Source organism: Eulemur rufifrons, chromosome 2 (genome assembly GCF_041146395.1).
Source record: "Eulemur rufifrons isolate Redbay chromosome 2, OSU_ERuf_1, whole genome shotgun sequence".
Classification (NCBI taxonomy): domain Eukaryota; kingdom Metazoa; phylum Chordata; class Mammalia; order Primates; family Lemuridae; genus Eulemur; species Eulemur rufifrons.
Genome location: NC_090984.1, coordinates 18,708,618 through 18,731,667, shown reverse-complemented (window position 1 = coordinate 18,731,667; position 23,050 = coordinate 18,708,618). Strand labels below are relative to the sequence as shown.

Below are 23,050 nucleotides of genomic sequence, written 5' to 3'. Positions count from 1 at the left end.
GGTGAGGTTGGCCTCTGGCTCCCGGCGCAAGTGGAGACCCCAGGGGTAGCATAGCAGGACTGCCACCCTCACCATGCCTCTGGCCCTGCAGGGAGTACCGTGGGGTCGCAGGCAGCCACCCACCTTGTACGAGAGGTAGAAGCCGTCATAGGGGCCCGTCAGCTCCAGTGACTTGGTGAATGCCTCCTCCCACTTCAGGCCTCTGTCCACACTGATCTGCCACGGCAGGTCAGGGTATTAGCGCCACAGGCCCTGGGGTAGGGGCTGAGGGTGGGGGAGGCTTACTGCTCACCTTGTAAAAGACCACCTGCCCGTCCTGCGGGTGCCCAGGGGCCAGGAACACCTGCTGGCTCTCCTCGTAGATCTCGTCAATGCCAGGAGCCAGGTCTGGGGGGGGCAGTGGTGAGTGGGGTGGGAGCCTGGGGCAGGGGCTCGGCAGGAGCTCCTCCCTGCCTGGGTGTGTAGCAGGTACTTGTGGATGGGGTGTGGCCAGCCTGGGGGTGGCTTGGTATGTTCCAGGTTCTGGGGCTGGGGGGGGCCATCTCAATTTCATGGGCTGGGATGCTGGGATGCACCCCAGAAGTGACCCCCTGGGCAGCTGCTCCAATCACAAGAGAGCCCGCCCCGGCGCCAGCCCCCTAGCCTTGGCTGCTTCCTGGATGCTTCCCCTCCCACCCGTGGCTGTGCAGGCTCACCCAAAATGCCCATGTCATATTTGCCCTCCTTCTTGTCCGCCTCGATGAGGTGGTCAAAGGTGTCGGAGAAGTACTGGAACAGCGCGTTCTGCTTGTGTACCTCCAGCCCCAGGATGCGGTTCAGGAACTTGGTGATGGAGCAGTCTGGGGGGAGGGGACAACACGTCAGGCCATGCCAAGAGCCCCCAGCCAGCCCCGAATGGTCACACCAGTGGGAGGTGCCTCTGTGCCCTCGAGGGGGACTCACCCTTCTCCACATCGAGGCAGCCTGACCGGGACTCCCGCCCGCCGATGCCGACCGACAGCAGGCCCTGCTTCATGTCTGCAGGAAGGGGGACTTCACATGCAGTCCTCCCCCCGGCCCTCCGTCCTGGCCCCTGGCTCTGTGCCAGGGTGTGGAACCTCCACTAGGGGCTCAGGAGGGGACCATGATGCTCGGAACCCCAGGCTAGCAGCTTCCAGGGGTGGGGAGGGGGCGTTAACAGCCTGCGTCCCAGACAGTGAACCGAGCCTCCTTTCCCTTATTCCCTGTGACTTACAGGAGTAAGATAACAGCACCTTCTTGGGAGCAAATCCAGACCCTCTGCCCCTTAGCTCCCCCGGACACCCACGAGGCTGCTCAGGGTGCCACAGTGGCTCCCTTTGCTCCTTCCATGAGTGTGTGCGTAGAGATCTCTCAAAACAAAACCAGCCTGTAAAGCCCAGTGCGGCAAACTGCTCTACAACCTGCTGCCCCGCCCCCAAGACTCCCACAGCCCCACCCCTCCCAGAAAGACCCCACCCAGCCCCAACTCACCCCGGAAGAAGGCAGCGACTCCCCCTGGGTATCCCCGGGGCAGGGGCACCTTGTTCTCCGTCTGGCTCAGGATGGTGGTAAGGACGCAGTGGAGAGCACGAATGCCGTACTGGGGGGCAGGGAGTCATGAGTGGGGGACGGCGGCCCAGGTCCGAGGCCGGCCTTCCCTGGGACTCCCGCCTCTGCCCCATACCTTGTTCTCAAAATTGTACTTGCTCAGGTCGCGAGACTCGGTGGCCCGGCGGTCTCCATGGGTCAGGGCGCCCTGCGGGGTGGGGGAGGTCATTTGCACCTCACCAGGTCTCGGGGATCCCTGGGGATTAGGAGGCCTTTTCGGGCCGCCCGGGCCGCCCCGCCCACCCGCCCGCTCACCAGGCTCTCCAGGCGCTTGGCCACAATGGAGGCAAACCGGCGCTCCCCGGCCAGCTCCGAGATGAGGAAGATATATTCGGGCGCTGAGACCTGGTTGGAGCGGTGGGTGCGGCCTGGAGAGAGAAGGGGGCTCTCAGCGCCCGCCGCGGGGGCGGGACCGGCCGGGGGCGGGGCTGGTGGGGCGGGGCCGTGCGGACGGGGCCGCCTCACCAAACTGCTGGATGGCCCGGTCCGCGCTCCAGGGCAGCTCCAGCGTTATGTGTACGCGGCGCCGCTGGTTCTGGACGCGGCGGTCCGCTTGGAGGGAGACGCCCGAGCTGGAGGCCTCTGAGATGATGGCCACGAGCTGGGGGGACGGGGGCAGGCGGGGACAGGGTTGGTAGGCGGGCCCTGCGCTGCCCTGCATCACCCACCCTGCCCTCTCTGAGGCACCAGGAGCGACAAAGGAGGCCAGAGAGGCTTACACACACACATACACGCACGCACGCACTCGCTGAGGGCTGGGATGCCCACAGTACCCGGGCGCCTGGGACCCTCTGCGAGTCCTCCCAGCCCGCACAGGGCGCACAGCGGGGCTCCAGACACCCCAGTCCCCGCACCTTCTCGCCGCTCATGAAGCGCTGCTTCTCCCTGAGGTTCACGTGGTCGATGGACAGGCCCTGCTCTGCCCGCGACTCGAAGGCCACCGTCCCGTCCGGCCTGGTCACTATGCGGCCCTTCCTGCCGGTCATCTTTGGCAGTGGCCAGGAGAGAAGGGACAGGCCATCAGCAGAGTGGCCGGACACGGGCCTGGGCACCCCGTGGCTCAGACTTCCCGTCTCCCCACCACCGACCCTGGGGCTCCCATATCTGAGGCCAGGACGCAGCCTCTGACTTGGTGCTAGATGGCCGCACAGGGATCCGCACGAGGGTTAAAATCTAACTTTCATTATCGGCCACCTGGTGCCCAAGTGGGTCTGAGGCAGCGTCAGGAAGACCTCCAGGGGGAAGATGAAGCGAGCGAGGGTGGGAAGCAGGCCGAGGAGGACACCAGAAATTCTGGCCCTAGGCACCTCAGGGACGTGTCCGGGCGAATCTGGGGGCTCGGCGGGGCTGGGGAATGGACGCCCACCACGGGCAGCCCCAGCCTCTTGGGTGGAGCTGAACACGGGACGCAGCTGCCCTGGCCCTGCTCCCCGCCTTGCCGGGGCAAGGGGGGGGATTGCTGGCGGGGGGGGGGGGGGGGGGGGGGCCTTAGCTCGGTGACGCCCTGTGGCCAGCAGGGGCCGCCAGAGGTGCCCGCGACCAGGTGAGGCCCCGCCCACTCCATCCACACACCCGCTGGCCCTGCCCACCCATCTACACACTCCCCGGGCCCACCCCGCTCCTCACCTCGGCCACCTGCGCGGGGCCACCCAGGCCGTCGATGAGCTTGTCCAAAGTGTTATGCGGCAGATCCCGGCCCAGCAGCCGCACCTTGGCCAGCAGGTCCTGCTTCAGCCGCTCAACCCGCTCCAGGACGCCTGGGCCATGCGGGTCCCTCTGCGAGGGGCACAGGGGCCCTGGGGGACGTGGAGGGTTGTCAGGGCCGGACCATCAGCCCGCCCCAGGGGCTGCGGAGTGCACGGGACCCCCTGAGACTAGCTGGGAAAGAGATTGAGCTTCCTCCTCGGGCCGGCCAGGGTGGGACTGCCCGGCTCTGCCTCTGGCCAGCGGTGAAGCCCTGACCTCCTTTCTCTCAGCCTCAGTTTCCACACCTGTATGGTGCACATGACAGCAGCAGCTACCCCTCAGGTGGGCAAAGCACTGAGGTCGGGCCTGGCTGCATGAAGGACTCCACTTGGGCTGGCGTCAGTCGCCAGGAGGCAGGGGATGGCCACCTGGCGGTGGGGAGGGGTGGAACCTGACCCACCAGACACTGCCTGACCTGGGCTGAACCCGCACCTCGGTCATCCATGGGGAGCCCGATGGTGTCCACAATGACAACGTCATCGTCCACCACGGACTCTGGGGAAGAGTTGAAGTCGCTGTCCAGGCCAGCGTCTGACTCGGTGCTGCTGTCATCACTGATGCGGATCACACCTGCTGCCTCACATGCCAGCCTGGAGGCCTTGGCCCCGCGTCCCCGCGGCCGCCCTGTAGGGGAGGAGCTGGGATCAACAAGGGCCAGTGTGCAGCGGGGCAGAGGAGCAGGTGGAGCAGGCTGAGCCCAGGCAGCTGGGCAGAGAGAAGCCAGCAGGTCCTAGCGGGGGAGGTGGCTGTGACCCCCTAATGGGAAAGGGACTTTCTGGGGAGACCCCATCCATGTGTGACTGCCAATCTGGCACAAATGCCACTGTGGTGAATGTCTCTGTGCAGGAGGCTTTCTGCTGTTGCCCTGGGTCTTCCTCTGTTAAACTGACCCAAGAGACAGTTTAACAAACCCATGCCCCATGTCCTTCCAGGTCCGGATCCGGCTGTTTTTACTTGGTGGCCCCTGGGGAGGCCACACCAGACCTCATGAGGCAGCTGTGAGGTATCACTGGGGATATTGATGTTGCTGGAGGGAGTGCCCAGGCCCAGGCCCCCTAGACAGGACAGTGGTCCAGGGGCTGTATGTGATGCTGCCACCATACAGGCTGACCTGGAGGCCTGGCAGTGGAAAGGAGGTGGTAGGAGTGGGTGATCGGGGCCGAGAGCTGGATAGCCCTGAGCAGATCCTGGCTGTGTGACCCTGGGTGAGTTACTTGGCCTCTCTGAGCCTCACTCACCTGCAGCACCAGGGGTAATTTTGGGAGAAAGGCTTCCGGGTCCTGGCCTGGCTCTGTCTCATGGGGGCAGGAGGGGAGGGGGGGCAGTGAGGCCTGGAAGTGGCCACCAACTTAGACTTCTCTCTTGGGACCCTGTGCCTGTCCTCCCCCAGACGCCCGGCCCGGCAGGCTGCTCTGGTTTACTCTTCCCTGAGGACTCCTGGGCAAGGGACTTTTAGAGGCAGGAATGGGGCTGGCCCTGCCCACTGGGGTCCTGTGGAGGGCAGGGTGGGTTCCGTGGGAGACCCCCTAACTGGCAGTGGAGCGACGAGCCTGTCTGGCAAGGTCAGACCTGAGCAGGGACAGAGTCCCAGAGTGGCTATGGGGTGGGGGTGGCAGGAAGTGACCAGCCCACCGGCCTGGCAGTGCTGCGAAAGCAGAGGTGCAGGGTGGCAGGGCAGGAGGGGCATGGCGGGGACGCTTACGTTTTCGCTTACTGCCCACTCCTCTGTCCCGCTTCCTTTTGGTTGAGGGAAAGTGCTTCTGAATTAGTGACAGAAAGACGCCTCTGAAAGTGAGAAGCCGAGTTTATTCTCCTACGGGGACAGCTGGGCCTCGGCCAGGAGGCCGTGTGCAAGTTTGCTCTGTGGGGAGTGGGGGTCTGCAGCCCCTAGGACCCTGCTGGGGGTCCAGGGCTGGGCCTGGACGCAGGGTCCCGTGCCGTGAGGGAGGAGCTGGGCTTCGTGGTGAAGCGATGCAGGGTGCTGGGGCAGCCCCGGGCACTGAGGTGGACCTAAGAGGGACCCTCCTGAGGCGAGCTGGGGTGTACTCAACCCCAGAAGAGGCCAGGGCATCAGGGAGCCAGGAGGCCAGCCCTTGAAACGCAGGAGGCCTTGTTGAAATGGCTCGGGTGCCCCGAAGCCTCCTCTGAGATGCTGGGAGACCCCCTGCCGGCATCTGCCATGCCTGCAAGGGCTGAGGCTGGCCTTGGAGCAGAGCCCACCGGGCTCCCCCACCCAACCCTGCGGGGGTGGAGGCCAGGGCCTGGCTGGAGGGTGGCCTTGGAGCACCTGACCCATTGCAGCGCGGCCCTGGGCACAGCCACAGTCCTCCCCAGACACTCACTCGGCGGCTGAGACGAAGCAGTCCAAGTGCCCATCATTCTCCCCCAGCACCTCTCGAGTCCTCGCCTCGCCTGTGGACTGCAGCCCGATGACCACGCACTGTGGGACGGGAGGGGGGCTCTGAGCCACTGCCCTGCAGTAGCCACCGCCCATGGGTCTGGAAGCTTCTGGGCCTCAGGTGACCACCGTACCCAATACCCTGTGACGCATGCTCACTCTTCTCCCCCAGAAGGGGCCACTGGCTCACCCAGACACAGGCACAGGGTGGTGGGATTGCCAATTCCTGCCCTTGGACGGTCAGCCCACCTGCATGCCCTGTGGCCACTGCCTGGGCTCTGGCATTCCCAACACTCTGGCCAAGGGCAGGCTTGTCAGATCGGAAGGCAGATGCCAGGGCCCGGATCCCGCCACCACCTTGGGGATGCCAGGGACCCGGGCGCAGCCTCCACCACCCTCAGCCTGAGAAGGCCCCACCCACTCACCTTGTTTTGAGCCAGCTCCTGTTCAGCCAGCTCCACCAGCCGGCCCACCTTGGCGGCGATACATAGGTACTTGAAGAAGCGCTGGTGGGCCGACCAGAACTGACCCCACAGGGACTTGCGTGACTCCAGGCCGATCCAGTCAGCTGCCTGCTGGAACACGCCCAAGGCCTCGGCCCACTGCAACAACACGCTCGTCTGAGCCCACTGCTCCGGCTCCCTGCCTGGGCCCAGGCCCACCTGCCACCAGTCCCGGGCACAGGACTCCCATGCCTGGTGGAATTGGGGGCTAGGGGGACGAGGGAGGAGGCACTACCTATACCTGTACAGCAAAAAAAGCTAAAAAACCAAAACACGTAATGCTGGTAAAAACGTTAAAAAACCAAAACATGGCCGGGTGCAGTGGCTCACGCCTGTAATCCTAGCACTCTGGGAGGCCGAGGCGGGTGGATCGCTCAAGGTCAGGAGTTCGAGACCACCCTGAGCAAGAGCGAGACCCCATCTCTACTAAAAATAGAAAGAAATTATCTGGCCAACTAAAATATATATAGAAAAAATTAGCCGGGCATGGTGGCGCATGCCTGTAGTCCCAGCTACTTGGGAGGCTGAGGCAGAAGGATCCCTTAAGCCCAGGAGTTTGAGGTTGCTGTGAGCTAGGCTGACGCCATGGCACTCACTCTAGCCAGGGCAACAAAGCGACATTCTGTCTCAAAAAAAAAAACAACAACAACAAAAAAAACACCAAACCAAAACATGTAGTGCTGGCCAAGCTGTGGTAGAAGTGGTACAGATACACACAGCACAGGCAGGACGGGGCACAGCTCTTCCAGAAAAAGATGGGACCTTTGCGTTTGTCTTCCGTGAGCAGTTGCTCCAGAAAATGTCTGGGGACATCTGTGGTTGTCACACTGTGGGGATCTCCTGGCATGGGGTGGCTGGAGGCCAGGGACACTGTTCAGCACCTGCAGTGCCCAGGACGGCCCCACCCCAGAGGATAATCCAGCACCAAGGTCTACATGCTGGGGGAGACCCTGGTTGTCTGACCTAAAGAATATCTAATGCACAGGCTGGTGCTGTCTGGTGTGAGGGTGAGAAAACAGGGACCCTCCAATGCAGAGGAACAGCTGGGCCACACGGTACTGTCCACCCAAAAAGCATCCATGAGCCCAGGCCATGGTCTGGGGCAACATGCTCGGGAATCACGGGAAGGGGAGGCAGGGGTCTAGTCCACGTAATCACATTCATGTGAAAACCCTGGCTTGGAACAGAATCAAGATGCTGGGTGCCCGCCCGAGGCCATGGCAGGATGGGGTTCTGTCACCTGACAAACGCCTCTGGCATCCTTAAGGACAAAACACTGCAAGGCCATGGGGCATAAATCTGAGCATGAGAGAGACCCGGGGTCAGAGGCCCTGACTGCCTGCGCCCACGGGGACGCCAGGCTCACCAGCAGGGCTGCGCGGTTGTAGACGCGCTCGAAGTCTGGGTGCAGTGGGATCTCCTCGATGCGGAAGGTGACGCCGGAGAAGCTGAGCTGTCGCGCGATGTACATGCCACTGACTTTCATGTCCATGGCCACGATTTCCATGGCGCCCACGCCCCTGCGGATGGATACAGGCTGCCTGAGTACCCACCAGGTCCCACCAGGTCCCACCAGGCACTGGGTCCCACTGATGGATAGAGTGACTCCAGGGAGGGGCTGACACTGGAGGGCGAGGTGCAGAGAGGGCAGAGACAGAATGTGCAAAGGCCCTGTGGCCACAGATCCCAGTCAGGCCTGCCAGGGCAGGAAAGGCTGCAGAGAGCCATGGGACTCAGGGGGAGGCACTGGTTTCCCTGAGAGGGACAGGAAGCATTGAGAGGAGGAAGATGTGACTCATTTCAATACCCCTCAGGGTGTGGATGGAGGGGACACACACCAGCATTGGGCCAGACCCTGGGTGGCAAAGGGCACTCACCTCTTCTCTATTGCATGCAGGAAGTCCTCGAAGGTCCGGAAGGGCGTCCCCTCACCCCAGATGCCCAGGCGGCTCATGTAGATCATGTTCCGAGGCTCAGAGGCACCTGGGTGTGGGTATGGAAGCAGCAGTCAGCAATCAGCTCGGGATGACTTGAGGGCCAGGAAAGGGGCCTGACACTCCCAGCGATGCTCCCGGGCCAGGTACCACTGCCCTGGGAGAAGCCAGCCACCTTTGAACCACACCAAGAAGTGCCCCAGCCCCCAAGAGGAAGCAGGGTGCGGACAGAAGGCCCTGCACCGCACATGGGACGTGCACCAAGGTAGACACTGCTAATAGATGGCCCAGGTGCGATCAGGCTGCCCGCCCAAGCTCTGCCCCACAGTCTCCCACCTGTGGCGCTGGCGTAGACCACCCGGGCCAGGGGCAGCTTGTTCTGCAGGTCCAGCACGGCCTTGCCCATCTTGGTGGAGCTGGCGTTCTTGGCTTTGTGGCACTCATCAAAAATGATCTAGGGCGGGCATGGGTTAAGGACTATTCCGGAAGGACAATGGGTAACCCCAGGGGCCCAGGCCCTGACCACACGGAACCCCATCTTCCTGGTTGGGGGCAAATGCCCTTCAGTGATGGAGATTCTGTGAGTCGTGGCCTGAGGGTATCTGGCATGGGACGGCTCCATGCAGACTGCAGAGGCCTGCGGACACAGACACGCATGCCAGCAGGCCTCTGGCGAGGAGGGGTGGGCTGTCTCCTCGACCTTGACAGCGCCTGACTGTCCTAGGTCCTGTGGATGTTGTCATGGGGGGGAGATGGGGGAAGGGTACCTGGGATCTCTGTTTCACTTCATATTCTACATGTGAATCTACAGTGATCCCTTATTAAAAAGTGATATTGAAGAAAAAATTCTCCTTAGTATTAATTTTTTTTAAAGACAGGGTCTCGCTCTGTCACCCAGGCTGGAGTGCAGTGGCATCATCACAGCTTACTGCAGCCTCCAACTCTTGGGCTCCAGTGATCCTCCCGCCTCAGGCTCCCAAAGTGCTGGGAGGCGTAAGCCACTGCGCCCAGCCTTCTCTTAGTATTTTGAGACGGAAGAAAGGAAGTTTCAGGAAAGCACACACACGCAAAGAAAGGATCGACAGAGGTAAAAGGGCAGAATACAAGTTAAACACCTGGCTTTGCTGCCAAGCACACAGCTCATCAAGGGTATGATTTAATGTTGTTATTTTCTGTATGATGTTACATGGAGGTGCCACTGGGTGCAGAGGACACCCCAGCAACTCTGTGTTCCTTCCTTTGACAAATCTGAATTGTTCTGTACTCAAGTGCTTCCCTGAACAGCAAAGCCACGACCGCCATTCCTATGCACATAGTGGACGATGTGGCCCAAAGCCCCTCCTCTTATCTGAGCCTGGCATGGGGATATTTATAACCCAGGGGGCTGCAGATCGAGCGTGCTCCTGCAACAGGGACACAGGCAGGTGGGTGCTGACACACAGTGATGGAGCAGCGCCTGCAGGCGTGCGTGTGGGGAGTAGGGAGAAAAACTCCACGGGGAGCCTGCACTGGGGCATGAAGGCGCAAACGCTGTACGTGGACCCCACGGCACACAGGCCTCCACCCCACGGAGCGAGGCTGTTCTGCCCCCAGCTCCACTGTGGCAAGCTTGGGGGCCCCTGAGAGCCCCAAGGGGAAGAGGTCCCAGAGCCTGCTTCTGCTGGACAGCAGGTGACTCGGCACCCAGGACAGAACCCCAAGAGGCCCTCTGCTGGCACCTATGCAGAGACACTCAGGACAGGCTCCATGGGTGGCTGTCATCTGGGGCCCCTAGGGGAGGGGAAAGGCTGCGGGGAGACCGAGGAGGGGGTGCTTTGTGGGTACTGCTGGCAGGAACGTGCTCCATGCTCCCTGAGTGCTGAAACAAGGAAGAGCTAACACGGGGCACAGATCGTTCCCCAGGAGAGGACATGGTGCGGGCTCTTGCTGACACTTTCCCACGCTTTTTAGTTTCTCTACAGTTTTGTAGAACAGAAGACATGGTTATGTGAAAGCTTTGAGACCAGGTATAGCGGCTCACCCCTGCAGTCCCAGCTGCTTGGGAGGCTGAGGGAGGAGGATCGCTTGAGGCCAGGAGCTGGAAGCTGCAGTGAGCTGTGATGACACCACTGCACTCCAGCCTGGGCCACAGAGCAAGACCTTGTCCTTCGTTTGTTCATTCATACATACATATATACATACATAAAATGTTAAGAGAGAAGGAGATCAAGGTAGAAAAAGCCCTCTGAACTAAGGGTTTCCTGCCACAGTGGGGAGACCCTGGGAGCCTGTGTCCCTGACACCATGACACCCCTGGGTGGATCCCTGAATCCCAAGGGTCTTCTAGCCAGAATCCGGCAGGGGTCAGGGGGCTGCTCAAGAATGGCCTCCTGCCCTCTGCCCACCCCATCCCGGCCCTGCTCCCGCCCTCCCCCTGCCACACCCCCTACCCGCCACACACACTCAGGAGGATACAACGCCCTCGAAGCCCTCCCCGCACCAGTCAAGGATCTGCCGGAGGCGCGTGCGGTGCTGCCCACCTGCCTGGCTCTCTCCGATCAGGGCGGAGTAGGTGGCGAAGAGGACGCCCTCTGAGGTAGTGTTGTCACCGTATTTGATCTGGGGACACAGGGGCAGTTGTGGGGATTTGGGGGTACCTCACAGGGACTCTAGCCAAGCCCTGGCCATCCCAGGGGCTCAGTTTCCTCATTTAGTCCCCATATGCCCATGGGGTCTTCTGGCCCAGCTGCACGGGCCCCCCACCTTGCTGAGTGCGTGCACCGGGATGCTGGGTGCCTCAATGTCCCGCAGGTCGCGCTCCGCGTCATACTTGAGGTCGTTGGAGACGCTGAACCTGGGGATCCAGAATGTCAGGCCAAACCTCCCCTGTCCCATCCCCCCACCCCCACAGGGCAGGGCACTCACCACAGGGCCTTCTTCCTGCCACGCAGGTAGTTCTCCAGGATGACGCCAGCCACCGTGCGGCCCTTGCCCACGCCAGCCCCGTCGCCGATAAGGAAGCCCGCCCGCTGCCCGCTGGGGAGCAGGACCTCATGTTGCTGCCAGGAGAACGGTGGTCAGGGCCTGGGGGTGCTGCCCAGCCCTGCCCCCCACCCCGGGGGCCTCGTGGGGAGGGGTGAAGGGGATGGGCCGGGCGGGGCACACCGGTCACCTGGCAGGCGTAGGTGATAGCCTCCAGCTGCAGGGCAGACAGCACCCCACTGTCCGAGGGTAGGGCCAGGGTGTAAGTGATGTCCGGGGGCGGGACGCTGGACAGGGTGCTGGTCTCCACCACGCGGTCTGGGTGCTGCTTCCCAACCTTGGCTGGAGAGACAGGGGCATGGGTATGGGCGTGGCCAGGGCCACTGAGTAGACCAGGGGTGTGGCCAGGGCTGTGGCCAGGGTCTTCCAGGTGGGTTGGGGTGTGGCCAGGGCAGGCTGGGTGGGCCAGGGGCATGGCCAGGCCCAACAGAGCAAGTTGGGGGCGTGGCCATGGGCGCAGCAGATCCCTAAAACCCTGACAGGGAAGCCGAGGCTCCTCTCTATTGCAGGCCTCTGGGAACCCCCGGTTTTGTACAAGCACGGACTGTACAACCAGCCCCTCCTGCCTTCCCTGCAGCCCCAGGGGCCCGGGGTACCAAACACTCCCCGTGGGGCAGTGCAGGCGGGAGGTCCTGGTGACGGCTCGGTGCCCGCAAAGGCCACTCACACTTGGACGGCACGTAGTCGGCGTAGGTCTCAGCGTGGCCCAGCTCCTCCGCCTCATCCTCCTCCGCCTCATCCTCCTCCTCTGGCTGACTCTGTGACTGAGGCCCCTGCAGGGTCAGCAGAGCTGTCCATTTCCACAGTCACCGCACTGCCCAGCCTAGCTGGGGCAGGGCCCTGGCAGACCACCCGGCCCAGTGACCCAGTGGTGGGAGATGGTGCTGCCTGCCCCACTGCAGTGAGGGGCTCCCCACAGTCTCAGTTTCCCCATCTGTAGAATGGGCACTCCCTGGGCCTGGCACACTGGAGGTGCCTGTGCACATGACCCTCCCTAGGTCTCCCAAGAGGGGCGGGCCCAGCTCACCTGGTAGCTGACAAGAAGCGGGGTGCTGGGGAGGGAGGGCACAGGGTCCTCAAGGCCTGGAAATGGCCCACTGGGCAGGAACAACTGGAGGGAAGCAGGATGTTGGCCAGGGTGGACAAGGCAGGCCGTGGCCGACAAGCCCACTGGCCTAGCCGCCAGAGGGGTCCCCCTGCCCTGGCTCCCCGCGGCCCTGGGCTGTGCACTCCTGCCCTCCCCAGGATGGCCTGGTGCACCCTTGGCCTCCCTGGTGGGCAGCCCCTCAGACCCTGGCTTGATCCTGCAGGCCAGCACCGGCCTCCCTCCTGCTGCCCTCCCAGCCTGCGTGAAGCTGTCCTTGAGGAAGGTGCTTGGCTAGTTCTGATGGACTACAGCCCCCAGCCTCGGCCCAGTGGGAGCGGATGGGGAGGCTGAGCACAGGGTCTGGTGAGCAGGGAGCACTCAGGAGCAGGGGGACATGGGTGCTGGGAGCTCCCCACCCAGGGGCAACTGGAGACAAAGGCCAGAGGGGCCGTCTGGGTGGGCAGGTGGGCCTGGCCCCGTCTCTCACCCAGCTGGCTCTCATCACCCGGGACGGGGGCCAAGGGGAAGCCCCTCACTACCTCTCTCCAGGGGTGGAGCCCCCTCACACAGGGACCAGAGGACACCACCCAGACCACAGCCCACCCTGGGGAAGGCACTGCCAGATCCCACCCAGGTGGACAGAGAGCGGGACAGAGAGGAGGATGAAGGATGGGATGGAGGGTGGGCCAGAGGGCAGGATGGAGGGCCAGAGAGGGGGCGGGACAGAGGGCTGGCCGAGGGGTACTGCCTCTGAGGCTGGGCAACCAGGTGTGGCCCGGCCTCTGGGCCAAGTCTGTGAGCCACTCGGGGATGTGGCCCACCCTGAGGTCTCAGAACTGGCTGAGTATGCAGAGCCTGTGATGGCCAGGACAGGAGCCCCAGATGCCCTGGGGGTGACCTGGCCCACGACCTGCCTGCCAGGGACGATGTGGGCCATCACGTCCATCACCCAGACCCCAACAACACTGAGGCTGGGAGATGGCAGGGTCCAGCCCGGGCACCCGCTCTTTAGCAAACAAAGCTTATTAACAGTGACAGGAACCATCACAAAGAAATGTGAACAGGAAAATACAGAGGGGAAAATTGCTCCGAGACCCAGTCCCCCACTGGGACTCCCAATGTCCCCAGACACTGGGGGCTTTCAGTTCCTGAGCCCACCCACCACACGGACCAGTTTCGGGGTCTCCCTCCAGGAGCCACGGGGTCCCCAGGGCATTCGGTCAAGTGTCCATTAACTTGATTTTCAAGGCTCCTGTTTTTTCTAAGGTTGGAAACACCGCCCATGTTATTATAAAAGAGAATTGAAATGGGGCAGGGTAGGTTAGAAACCTACACTCAATTCCCTGCTCCTCTTTCTTTTTTTTCAAATTAACAAAAACACAAACAAACAGAAGCTGCAGGGTTCCTGGAAGGCTGAGTCACCATTCCCGGCCAGGCTGGTGGGGCCCTGGGGCGTTGGGTTTCAGATGCCCTCGTGCTGTCCACGCCTGGCCCTTCCCTCATGCCCGGCTGAGGACCTGTGGGCGGCCGGGAGGCGTGGCCCTGGGTAAGGGCCGGCAAAGCCCCCGGAACCCCCCTGTGCCTGAACTGCCCAACGTGGCTGCACGGCACTCCAGACACTTCCTGTCCCCCTGCGGGCCCCACAGCCCAAGCCCTGTGTCCTACTGCCTGGGCCAGACCCTTCCTGAGGGCCCCCCAGGGAGCTGCCTGCTGGGGTGTGCCCACCAGCATCCACTGGGGAGGGCCCTTAGCCCCAGACACATCTCCAACTTCCAGCTCCCCAAGTCTAGACGCTTCTTTCCTGGGAGAGGACCTTGGAAGGCCTGGCTGGGTGTGGGGTCTCCCTGGGCCTGGCATCTGGCTCTGCCTCCCTCAGGACAGTGATGCCCTTGCTGCCCAGTGCTGGGGACGGGCCGCAGTCAGGACCCAAGCACCTGGTGTCCTGCTGCCCTGTGACCCCCCTCGCCTGCCCATGTCGCACACCAGGAGCTCCGTGGAGGCAAACCCCAGCCCTTCAGGTGCCCGGCCATGGTCCGCCAGGCTGGTAACCACCACAGGGCCTCCATGGGTGCTGCCCCTCCAGCTCTGAGCAGTGTGTCTCGCCCTCCCTGCCAGCCCTCTGCTCTGTCCTGTCCCACGCGCTGTGTTTCCTTAGGGTGGACACTGGGGCTGGATGGCTCTGTGGGGGGCTGTCCTGAGTCCTACAGGTGCTGAGCAGCGTCCCTGGCCTCCACCCACCCATCCCAGGAGCACCCCCCAACCCAGTCGTGACAACCACATATGTCCCGAGACATGGCCCAGTGTCCCCAGAGGACAGGACTGCCTGGGGAGAGAGGTAGTATCCAAAATTGCTTTCTGCTGATCTCCTAGGTGAGCACCTGTCTCCCTAGCAGGGACAGGGCCTGCAGGCCTAACCTACCCTCAGGGCTGCAGGGAGGCGCCCCCACGTATTCCCAGCTGCATAGAAATGAAGGGACCCTGGATTGACCACCTCACCCATGTCAGTGAACAGCCCGAGCCTCGCCCATAGCAGAAGAATCATGATACCGGGTGAACCCTGTGGGTCTCCCACCGGTGGACAGGGCCTGGACTGGCTCCTGTCTAGTCAGGGGCCCAGAGGCACTGACCTTGTCGTGGGTAGACGAGGGGGTGCTCACATCCCAGATGGTGGGCACCTGGCTGAGGCTGTCGGCCGGCAGGAAGTCGGGCGTGTCCACGATGTCTGACAGGGAGTCCACCGAGGAGGAGAAGATGGAGGCGTTGGAGAGATCCTCGAGGTATGAGGAGTCCTGGAGGACAGGTCCAGTGAGGTGGGAGGCCCCTGATGGGCTGACAACACGCAACATGGTCCACCCACACACTAAAACATCACTCAGCCATAAAAAGGGACAAGGCTCTGACACAGGCTACAATATGGAGGGACCTTGACGACATCATGCTCAGTGACAGAAGCCAGACACAGAAGGACACACGGTGTGCAACTCCGTTTATATGAAATATCCAGAACAGGCAGATGCACACATTAGTTGTCGCCAGGGGCTGGGGAGGGGACAGGGACTGCTTCCTCTGGGGTGATGGGATGTCCTGAGACTGGTGGCTATGCGCTGTGACTGCACCAAAACCACCCAACTGTATGCAGGATAAGTGAACCACAAAGCTCATACATCACGTCTCAGCAAAGTTGTTAAAAAAAAAAGTGGAGAAACAAGAAAAGACTGAGATTGGCCGGGCATGGTGGCTCACGCCTGTAATCCTAGCACTCTGGGAGGCTGAAGTGGAAGGATCACTCAAGGTCAGGAGTTCGAGACCAACCTGAGCAAGAGCGAGATCCCATCTCTACTAAAAATAGAAAGAAATTAGCTGGACAATTAAAAATATATATAGAAAAAATTAGCCGGGCATGGTGGCACATGCCTGTAGTCTTAGCTACTCGGGAGGCTGAGGCAGGAGGATTGCTTGAGCCCAGGAGTTTGAGGTTGCTATGAGCTAGGCTGACGCCATGGCACTCTAGCCTGGGCAACAGAGTGAGACTCTATCTCAAAAAAAAAAAAAAAAAAAAAAAAAAAAAGACTGAGAGATGGCAGACCCGGGGGCCTGGAGAGGTGGTGACACCTAAGGGGGAGTGTGCCCTGTGGAGCTCCTGTGCCATTTAGTAACCCGTATGTTAGAAAGTCAGGCGCAGCAGCGGGGCCCATGGCCACTCACTAGGGCGGCTGGGTCAGCACTCTCTCCACACGCCGCCCAGCCCCAGCCAGCACCTGCTGTGTGCCTGGCCGCGCTGAACACCGGATGCCAAGGGCACCTGACCCCCTCCAGAGACCCTGCAGTGCTCCATGGGTTGGGGTGTCCACGCTGCCTGCCTGTTTTGCAGCCAAGGGCCTGAGTCCAGAGGCACACACGTCCCCGAGGGCCTGAAGCAGGGGACGGTGCAACCCCCACCCAGGCAGAACGGGGCCAGCCCACCCCCAAGCCTGCAGGCCCAGATCAGTACCCCCCAACTGAGCCCCCCTGGCCCTCTGGGCACTGCCCATGTGGCTGCAGAGGACCCGTCATGCCAACACTATGGGCCAAGGGCCCTCTGGGTGCCCCAGCTCTGCCCTCCATGGGGGGCCCAGGGGAGCTGGAGGGGCCCCGGGGGTGATGGTGAGTGTCCCAGACCCCTCAGTTCCCCTGCCCACACGTTCCTGGGCAGCTGGGATCATAACAAGGCCAAAGTGGCTGAGTCGAGGGAGTGGCCTCCTGTCTTCTGCTCTGGGACAAGGTGGAGAGGAGGAGCAATGTGGGGCAGAGGCCCTGCTCCCGCACAGAGCCAGGTGGAGGTGGCCCCCGATCTTGCTAAAACCCCTCCCAGCTACGTCTGGGAGCGGCCGTGCCCTGGCCCCCCAGTGCAGTCCAGGGGGCCCTGCCAGGGTTCAGGTGGGACCCCACAGCAGAGCCCCCATCCCCACATGGCCCACACATAGCGACCCCCTCCCCAGTGTATAGCCTGGGACCAGGGGAAGGCTCCCCACAGTGGGGACGTCTGGCCCACACCCCCAAGGCAAGCAGGGATAGGCCACGCTGTGGGCACAGACCCTGGACAGGAGAGCATGAGAGGCCACCCCTACCAGAGCCCGTCACCCCCGTCTAACAGAGAGGAAGACGCCGGAGGACCCTCTGAGGGCGCCAGGACCACCCAGAGCAAGAGACAGGGACGTCTAATGAACTGTCAGAGCCCAGAGGGGCCTGAGGAGATGCGTTGGCTGAGTTTCCTGTGGGGTCCTGGATGGGCCCCGGGGCAGGAGAGGACATGAGGAGAAACTGAGGAAACTTGAATCAACTGTGGGCCTCGATACTTAGTAATGATGTGTCACTGCTGGAGCATCAACTGTGACAAACGCACGACCAGGAGAGACATGCACGGTGGGGAAGCTGGGTGTGGGGTGCGTGGAACTCTGCCCCGGTGACCTGTCATCCCAGCTCTGTTCCAAAGGGCAGTGTCTGTTAAAGAAGCGGGTGCTCGAGGCTCTCTGGCTCCGTGACCGTGGTCCCTGGCCTGGGCCCCCCTCCTGCCCCCAGATAGAGCAGGATGCCCAGACGGGTGACCAACAGCAGGGGCTCTGACTGCCGGCCTCATTTCAGGGACAGAGGCATGGGGCTCCACCCCTGCCAGGCCCTGCACATGTGTGGGTGGTGAATGGGGGTCGGGGACAGACACACCCTGCCTGCCTGCGGGCTGGGAGGACACAGCCGCCAGCAGTCTGGGGCCCCCAAGGCCTGGGGCCACCTGCTGTGGTTCTGTGCTGCAGCATTCCAGGGAGCCCTGGGCAGGGCAAGAGCTGGCAGGATCTGCCTCAGACCCCTGAAGAGAGTGAGCAGACACGCCCCCTCCTGCCCAAGGAAGTCAACCCAGAAACAATCCCCAGAAACAAGGTGCTGGCCCCTCCCACGGAGACAAGTCCTCTCTGGACTCATCCTGGTCAGCGGGAGGGACGGCCCTGCTGTCCACCCAGAGCCCGCCTCAAACCATGCCCACTCCGCTGGCCACAGGCGATTCCCACAGAGCTCCCCCTGCCCCCGGCGAGGAGCCCCTGGGATACCCAAACTCCCCCACAGCACCTGGGACTTCTCCAGGGGAAACGGCAGCCCCTCCCACCCTTTCACTTTGAGCTCCCTCCCTCCCCTGCATTGGCCTTCCTGCCCACACACCAGCTCCTAGTCCCAAATCCCCAATCTCTGCCTCAGAACATTCCCACAGATTAACCCTCTAGTCCCAAATCCCCAATCTCTGCCTCAGAACATTCCCACAGATTAACTCTCACTGCCAGAAAAGGAGGTGGGGCAGGGTGGAGGCAGGTGCGGCAGTGGGGGGCCCCCTCACCCCCTCCGGGCCGGGGGCGTTACCTTGTTGAGAGCCCCAAACTGCAGCCAGAACCGCAGCTGGGACATGGTCGCGGCACGCGGGGGGGCCCCGGGTCCCCCTGGAAGAGCCACCGGGGAGCAGGTCCCTCATGGCAGCAGACACGGCTCCAGCATCACGCCCCGACGGGCGGACAGAGGCAGCAGCGCTGAGCCGGGCTGCATTTGCATGTCGGTTTAGTCACCGCTGCGCCTACTTCCTCTCAGGCCGGGCTGACTTTCAGGAAATGATGCCTGCCCGGTAAGTCAGGGCGATTACTGGCAGCGCAAGGAGAATTACTGTATGGGGCGTAGCAGCCACAGACGCTGTCAACACGCACCCGCTGGCCAGTGCCCCAACTGCCGGGGGCAGCCCCCTTGTGGCACCTGGGATGTGGCAGACTGCTCAGGAGGGCATGGGCCTCAGTTTCCCCAGCCTGCTAATGCGCTGGGTTCTGGTCCACCTGCCCCTGGCCCCATGGGCCCGGCAGGGACCCCAGCTGCACTTGGTGTCCCCACAGCCCCCCAAGTCACACAAAAGGAAACTGAGGCCAGGCCGGGTCCTCCACATCTCCTGAAGGCCCCTCAGGCCAAACCAAATCTCCTGAACCCCCAGCTCAATACCAGCCGCCAACCACACTCCCTCCAGGGCCTTCGCCAGAGCTGTGCCCCAACCTGGGTGCCCTCTGCCCTGGAGCCCTCTGCAGCCCCAGCACTGAAGGGGCACCGAGGCCCCGCCCTGCCCCTGGGTCTGGCTCTGGGAGCCGGACAGAGGGTGGGGCTGGCACTGCAGCCTCCCTGACCTGGGGCTGGACAGGGCCAGGGAAGGGAGGGCAGAACCTGAGCCCCTCCAGGCCTGGAGCCCCGGCCGGCACCCAGGGACAGCCACGCAGGAGCCTGCGGTCGGGGCCCCAGGAAAGGATGCTTTGGCTCTGGCAGAAAACTGAACATCTGTACACGCTAGTACAATCACTTGGTCCAGAGAATTTGCTAGAACCAGCTCCTCTGACCCAGGAGCAGACATGTCACACTCTGGAGTCACAGGGGTCATTCCCGACGTACTCAAAGGTGCTGGGGGTGCAGGGGGGGGACCAGGGCCAGAACAGCTGGAGTGGAGAAGAGGGGACCCCCGTCCGCCTGTCATCAACCAGGAGACCAAGACTGCAGGGGGCTCCTCTGCTGGGAGGAGAGGGATGAGGGCCCTGCCCTGCCCCTTGGCCTGAGCCTGAGGGTGGGATCTGGGATGGGGCTGGGCAGTAAGGCTGGCAGAGGAAGGAAACAGCCCCAAGGTGCCCAGGGAGCCCATGGCTGGGCCAGAGGGGCCGGGGATCCTGGGCTGGTGGGGGACCCCCCTCCCAGAGCTCTCAAGGGGAAATGGGGAGCCTTGACCCTCTGGTGGAGGCCGCAGAGGCATGCCCCCCAGGGCTCTCCCTGTTCTGGACCCCGACACCCTCTGCCATCCCCACAGGGCCCTCCACCAACCGGACCCCCGGCAGCAGCCAAATCTGGCACAGACCCCCTGGCCGCCACGGCCGTCCCTGCCTGTCTCCATCTGGTGGGACAACACGGTCCCAACAGGAGCGAGTGTGTGGCGGGGAATGCACAAAGGTTGATGACATGTCAGGGAAGACGCTGCTTCATACCCCAGACAGCCACGTGCAGACGCAGCGATAACAAGTGCTGTGCGGATCCCCGACTGGCGGGTCCTCAGGGCAGGAAACAGAAGCAACATTTCACCTGGCAGATCCACTCCCAGGCGGGCAGGTGTCCAAAAGGAACAAGAGCTCACGTCCACGCAAGAACGCAGACATACGTGTGCACACAGCACAGGTCACAACTGCCAAAAGGTGGGAAAGCCCAAATAGCCACCAAAAATGCACACAATGTGTTATCACACACTGGAATATCACTCAGCCACAAAATAGGATGAGGCTCTGACACAGGCCACAACGTGGATGGACTTTCAGGACGTCGTGCTCAGTGAGAGAAGCCAGACACAGAAAGACACACAGGGTGTGACTCCGTTTATATGAAATGTCCAGCACAGGCAGATCCACAGAGATAGGACGTGGATTCGTGGTCGCCAGGGGCTGGGGAGGAACTGGGGAGGGACTGCTGATGGGACAGGCTTCCTTTTCAGGCGATGGAATGTTCTGGGATTAGACAGAGGTGGTGGTTGCACAACTCTGTGAATATACTTTTATGGTGTGTGAATTTTGCCTCAAACACATCAAAGTTAGATTTAATGGGTATAACATTTCTGAGAAGGAGCCAGCAAAGTGTCGGGTGTGGAGGCTCCACTCCTTCTTCTCCAGATGACCCTCCCGGGACGGCAAGGCCATGGTTCTCACCTCCTGCTTCGGTCCACACGCCCTCGATGACCAGCTCTCCACTTGGCACTGACCGAGGCCCCATGTGGCTGGGCACCTGCAGGTGGTATATCCTTGTGTGACAGTTAGGGAAACTGAGGCAGGGGGATGTGCTGGGCTCCTCCTGGAGAGGGCTGGGAGGTAGATGGTCAGGAAAGACTTCCAGGGGTTCGCGGTAGATAAGCGGCACCCCCTGGGCACGGCAGACTCTGCGGGGCTGGGAGAAGGACCCTCAGGCAGTGCCTGTCGCTAGAATGCTCCTGTTCAGGGGTGGACTGTGTCCCCTAAAATGATGTGATCACGTTCTGCCCCCTAGAACCTGTGAAAGGGACCTTATTTGGGAATGGAGTCATCACACTGGGTTAGGGTGGACCTTTATCCAGTGAGTGGTGTCCTCACAGGAAGGAGAGACAGAGATACAGAGGACAGGCCACATGGAGACGGAGGCAGACACTGGAACGATACAACCAGAAGCCCAGGGACGCCTGGAGCCCCCACATGCGGGGGAGGCAGGAAGAACCCTCCCCTGGGGCCAGTGGAGGGAGCACAGCCCTGCCCACACCTTGACCTCACACTTCTGGGCTCCAGAGCCACAGGAGAACACATTCTTGTCCTTTGAAGCTGCCCAGTTTGTGTCACTTTGTCATAGCAGCCACAGGAAGCTAACACGGCTCCCCAGAAAATTCTGCTCCGTCCCACCAGGGTCACAGGCCCGTGGAACCCTGGCCTCTGCTTTCCACAGACTCTCGCTGTCCAGCCATCCATCTGCAGCATGGCCTCTCCCGGCCCGGAGCCCAGGTGCCCTCGTGCTGTGCAGCGACCTCAGTGAGAGGCTCCTCCTCCCCCCGGGCTGGCCGGCTGTGAACCAAAGGGCTTCCTGTAAGGAGAATCTCTCCCTCCCTCTCTTTTTGTCCAATGCCAGTAACTGCAGGGATGGGACTCCGCGGCACAGTGGGCCGAGACCTCTCCCCTGCTCAGGCATGTGTGGAGCAGTCGATGCTGCGGCCGTGCGCAGCCAGCAGTTTGCACAGCACTTTCCTGAGCCATGAGCTCATCCTGGCCTTCCCAGAAGCCCCCGGTGGGCAGGCAGAGTGTTTTACCGGACAGGTGCGCTCCCCGGGGGTCCCTGCAGCCCCTGAGGGGGCCCGGGTAGATGCCTGGCCCTGCTGACGGCTCCTGGGAGGTGAGTGGTAATCCTCCCCTCAAGCCCAGCCAATTTGAGGGGGCCTGGGTGACCCTGGGAGCTGCACGGGCTCCCGGAACAGACGGGCTGGGGGATGGGCACTGGGCAGCAGGCGGGCCAGAGGTGGTCGTGCACTCGGGACATAGGAACACTGGCCCAAGAGAGGCCTAGGGCAGGGATGGGTGGGGGCCGCTCACTGTAGGGCAGGGAGGGCCAAGCGTGGAGGGTGGAAAGGCCTGAGGGGGCCTCTGTGAGGGGTACAGGCCTCGGGGGGTCTGCAGTGCTGACAGCCCCCTGCCTAATCTCAGCACGGCCCCCCTCGCCAGAGCCAGCCATGTAGGGGACGCACGTCCACACAAACACGCACACACGAATGTCATCAACAGCACGATTCACAACAGATCTGCCACCTACCCACAACCCACTCCCGGGCATGCGCCCAGGAAACGAAAACACCCGTCCACACAGAAACCCATACACACGCAAGCAGCACGAGTCACCACACCAAGGTGGAAACAGCCCAGGTGTCCACCGACAGGTGAGTGGACAAACACACGTGGACTATCACTCAGGCATGAAAAGGGACTAGGCTCTGACACAGGCCACAGCCTGGAGGGACCTTGAGGACATCGTGCTCAGTGAAAGAAGCCAGACACAGGACACACAGTGTGTGACTCCATTTATATGAAATGTCCAGAACACGCAGATCGACAGAGACGGGACGTGTGCTGCTGATGGGAACAGGGTTTTGGCGGCGTGATGGAATGTTATGCAATTAGATAGTAGTGATGTGAACTTACTGGGAACCACAGAGATGTACACTGTGTAATGATGACTTCTGTTACATGAATTAAACCCCAATTCGAAAGAAAAAACAAGCACAGAGTCTCACAACCACGTAACCCCACCCACCTGCACAGCTCAGGGTGGGAGCTCCCTGTGGGGCCCGCAGAGCTGCTCCGGGTCACCGACTGGGACAGCAGAGCCGGGTGGCTTCACGCCAACCTGGAGACAGAGGCTGAACAGAAGTGGGAGGAGGCCCTTCCCCGGAGAGTGGGTGACCCCAGGGCCAGGCTGGGAGGGTGGTGAACCCACACCATTCCAGGGCGTCAGAAGGGAAAGGACGTTGAGGCACACAGAGCCCCTCCTGACACAGATAAATGCTTAAATAACTGCCTAGTGGGGCTGGGGGGTGGGGCAGCTGTCCCTACAGAATCCCACCTGTGGGGAGCGGAAGGAATGAGCAAAACAGACAATCTCGGCTAGACAGACACGGCAGTGGCACCACAGGCAAGACCCTGAGGGATGCCCATGAGCCCTGCCG

At 62.0% G+C, this 23,050-nt stretch overlaps 2 protein-coding genes across 6 annotated transcripts in view; one reads left to right on the top strand and one right to left on the bottom strand.

The window, feature by feature from the left end:
* GPX4 (glutathione peroxidase 4) overlaps positions 1–23,050 on the top strand; it is a 169,321-nt gene that overhangs the window by 5,151 nt on the left and 141,120 nt on the right. The window lies entirely within an intron of this gene.
* The window catches only part of SBNO2 (strawberry notch homolog 2), a 48,064-nt gene that overhangs the window by 1,943 nt on the left and 23,071 nt on the right, over positions 1–23,050 (bottom strand). For 2 of the 4 annotated variants that reach the window (XM_069481040.1, XM_069481057.1), the window contains 24 exons: positions 14,925–15,086; positions 12,238–12,321; positions 11,878–11,983; positions 11,341–11,492; positions 11,094–11,227; positions 10,932–11,022; positions 10,644–10,787; positions 8,526–8,643; positions 8,133–8,238; positions 7,622–7,775; positions 6,178–6,354; positions 5,697–5,794; positions 5,057–5,139; positions 3,787–3,978; positions 3,235–3,404; positions 2,463–2,594; positions 2,074–2,209; positions 1,864–1,976; positions 1,685–1,756; positions 1,492–1,600; positions 943–1,017; positions 696–839; positions 293–387; positions 124–216 (listed from right to left, as the gene is read on the bottom strand). In XM_069481040.1, the coding sequence (XP_069337141.1) occupies positions 124–216; positions 293–387; positions 696–839; positions 943–1,017; positions 1,492–1,600; positions 1,685–1,756; positions 1,864–1,976; positions 2,074–2,209; positions 2,463–2,594; positions 3,235–3,404; positions 3,787–3,978; positions 5,057–5,139; positions 5,697–5,794; positions 6,178–6,354; positions 7,622–7,775; positions 8,133–8,238; positions 8,526–8,643; positions 10,644–10,787; positions 10,932–11,022; positions 11,094–11,227; positions 11,341–11,492; positions 11,878–11,983; positions 12,238–12,321; positions 14,925–15,086 (2,940 nt within the window). The remainder of the gene's footprint in view (positions 1–123; positions 217–292; positions 388–695; positions 840–942; positions 1,018–1,491; positions 1,601–1,684; positions 1,757–1,863; positions 1,977–2,073; positions 2,210–2,462; positions 2,595–3,234; positions 3,405–3,786; positions 3,979–5,056; positions 5,140–5,696; positions 5,795–6,177; positions 6,355–7,621; positions 7,776–8,132; positions 8,239–8,525; positions 8,644–10,643; positions 10,788–10,931; positions 11,023–11,093; positions 11,228–11,340; positions 11,493–11,877; positions 11,984–12,237; positions 12,322–14,924; positions 15,087–23,050) is intronic. The other 2 variants (XM_069481048.1, XM_069481065.1) reach the window with 2 other exon arrangements.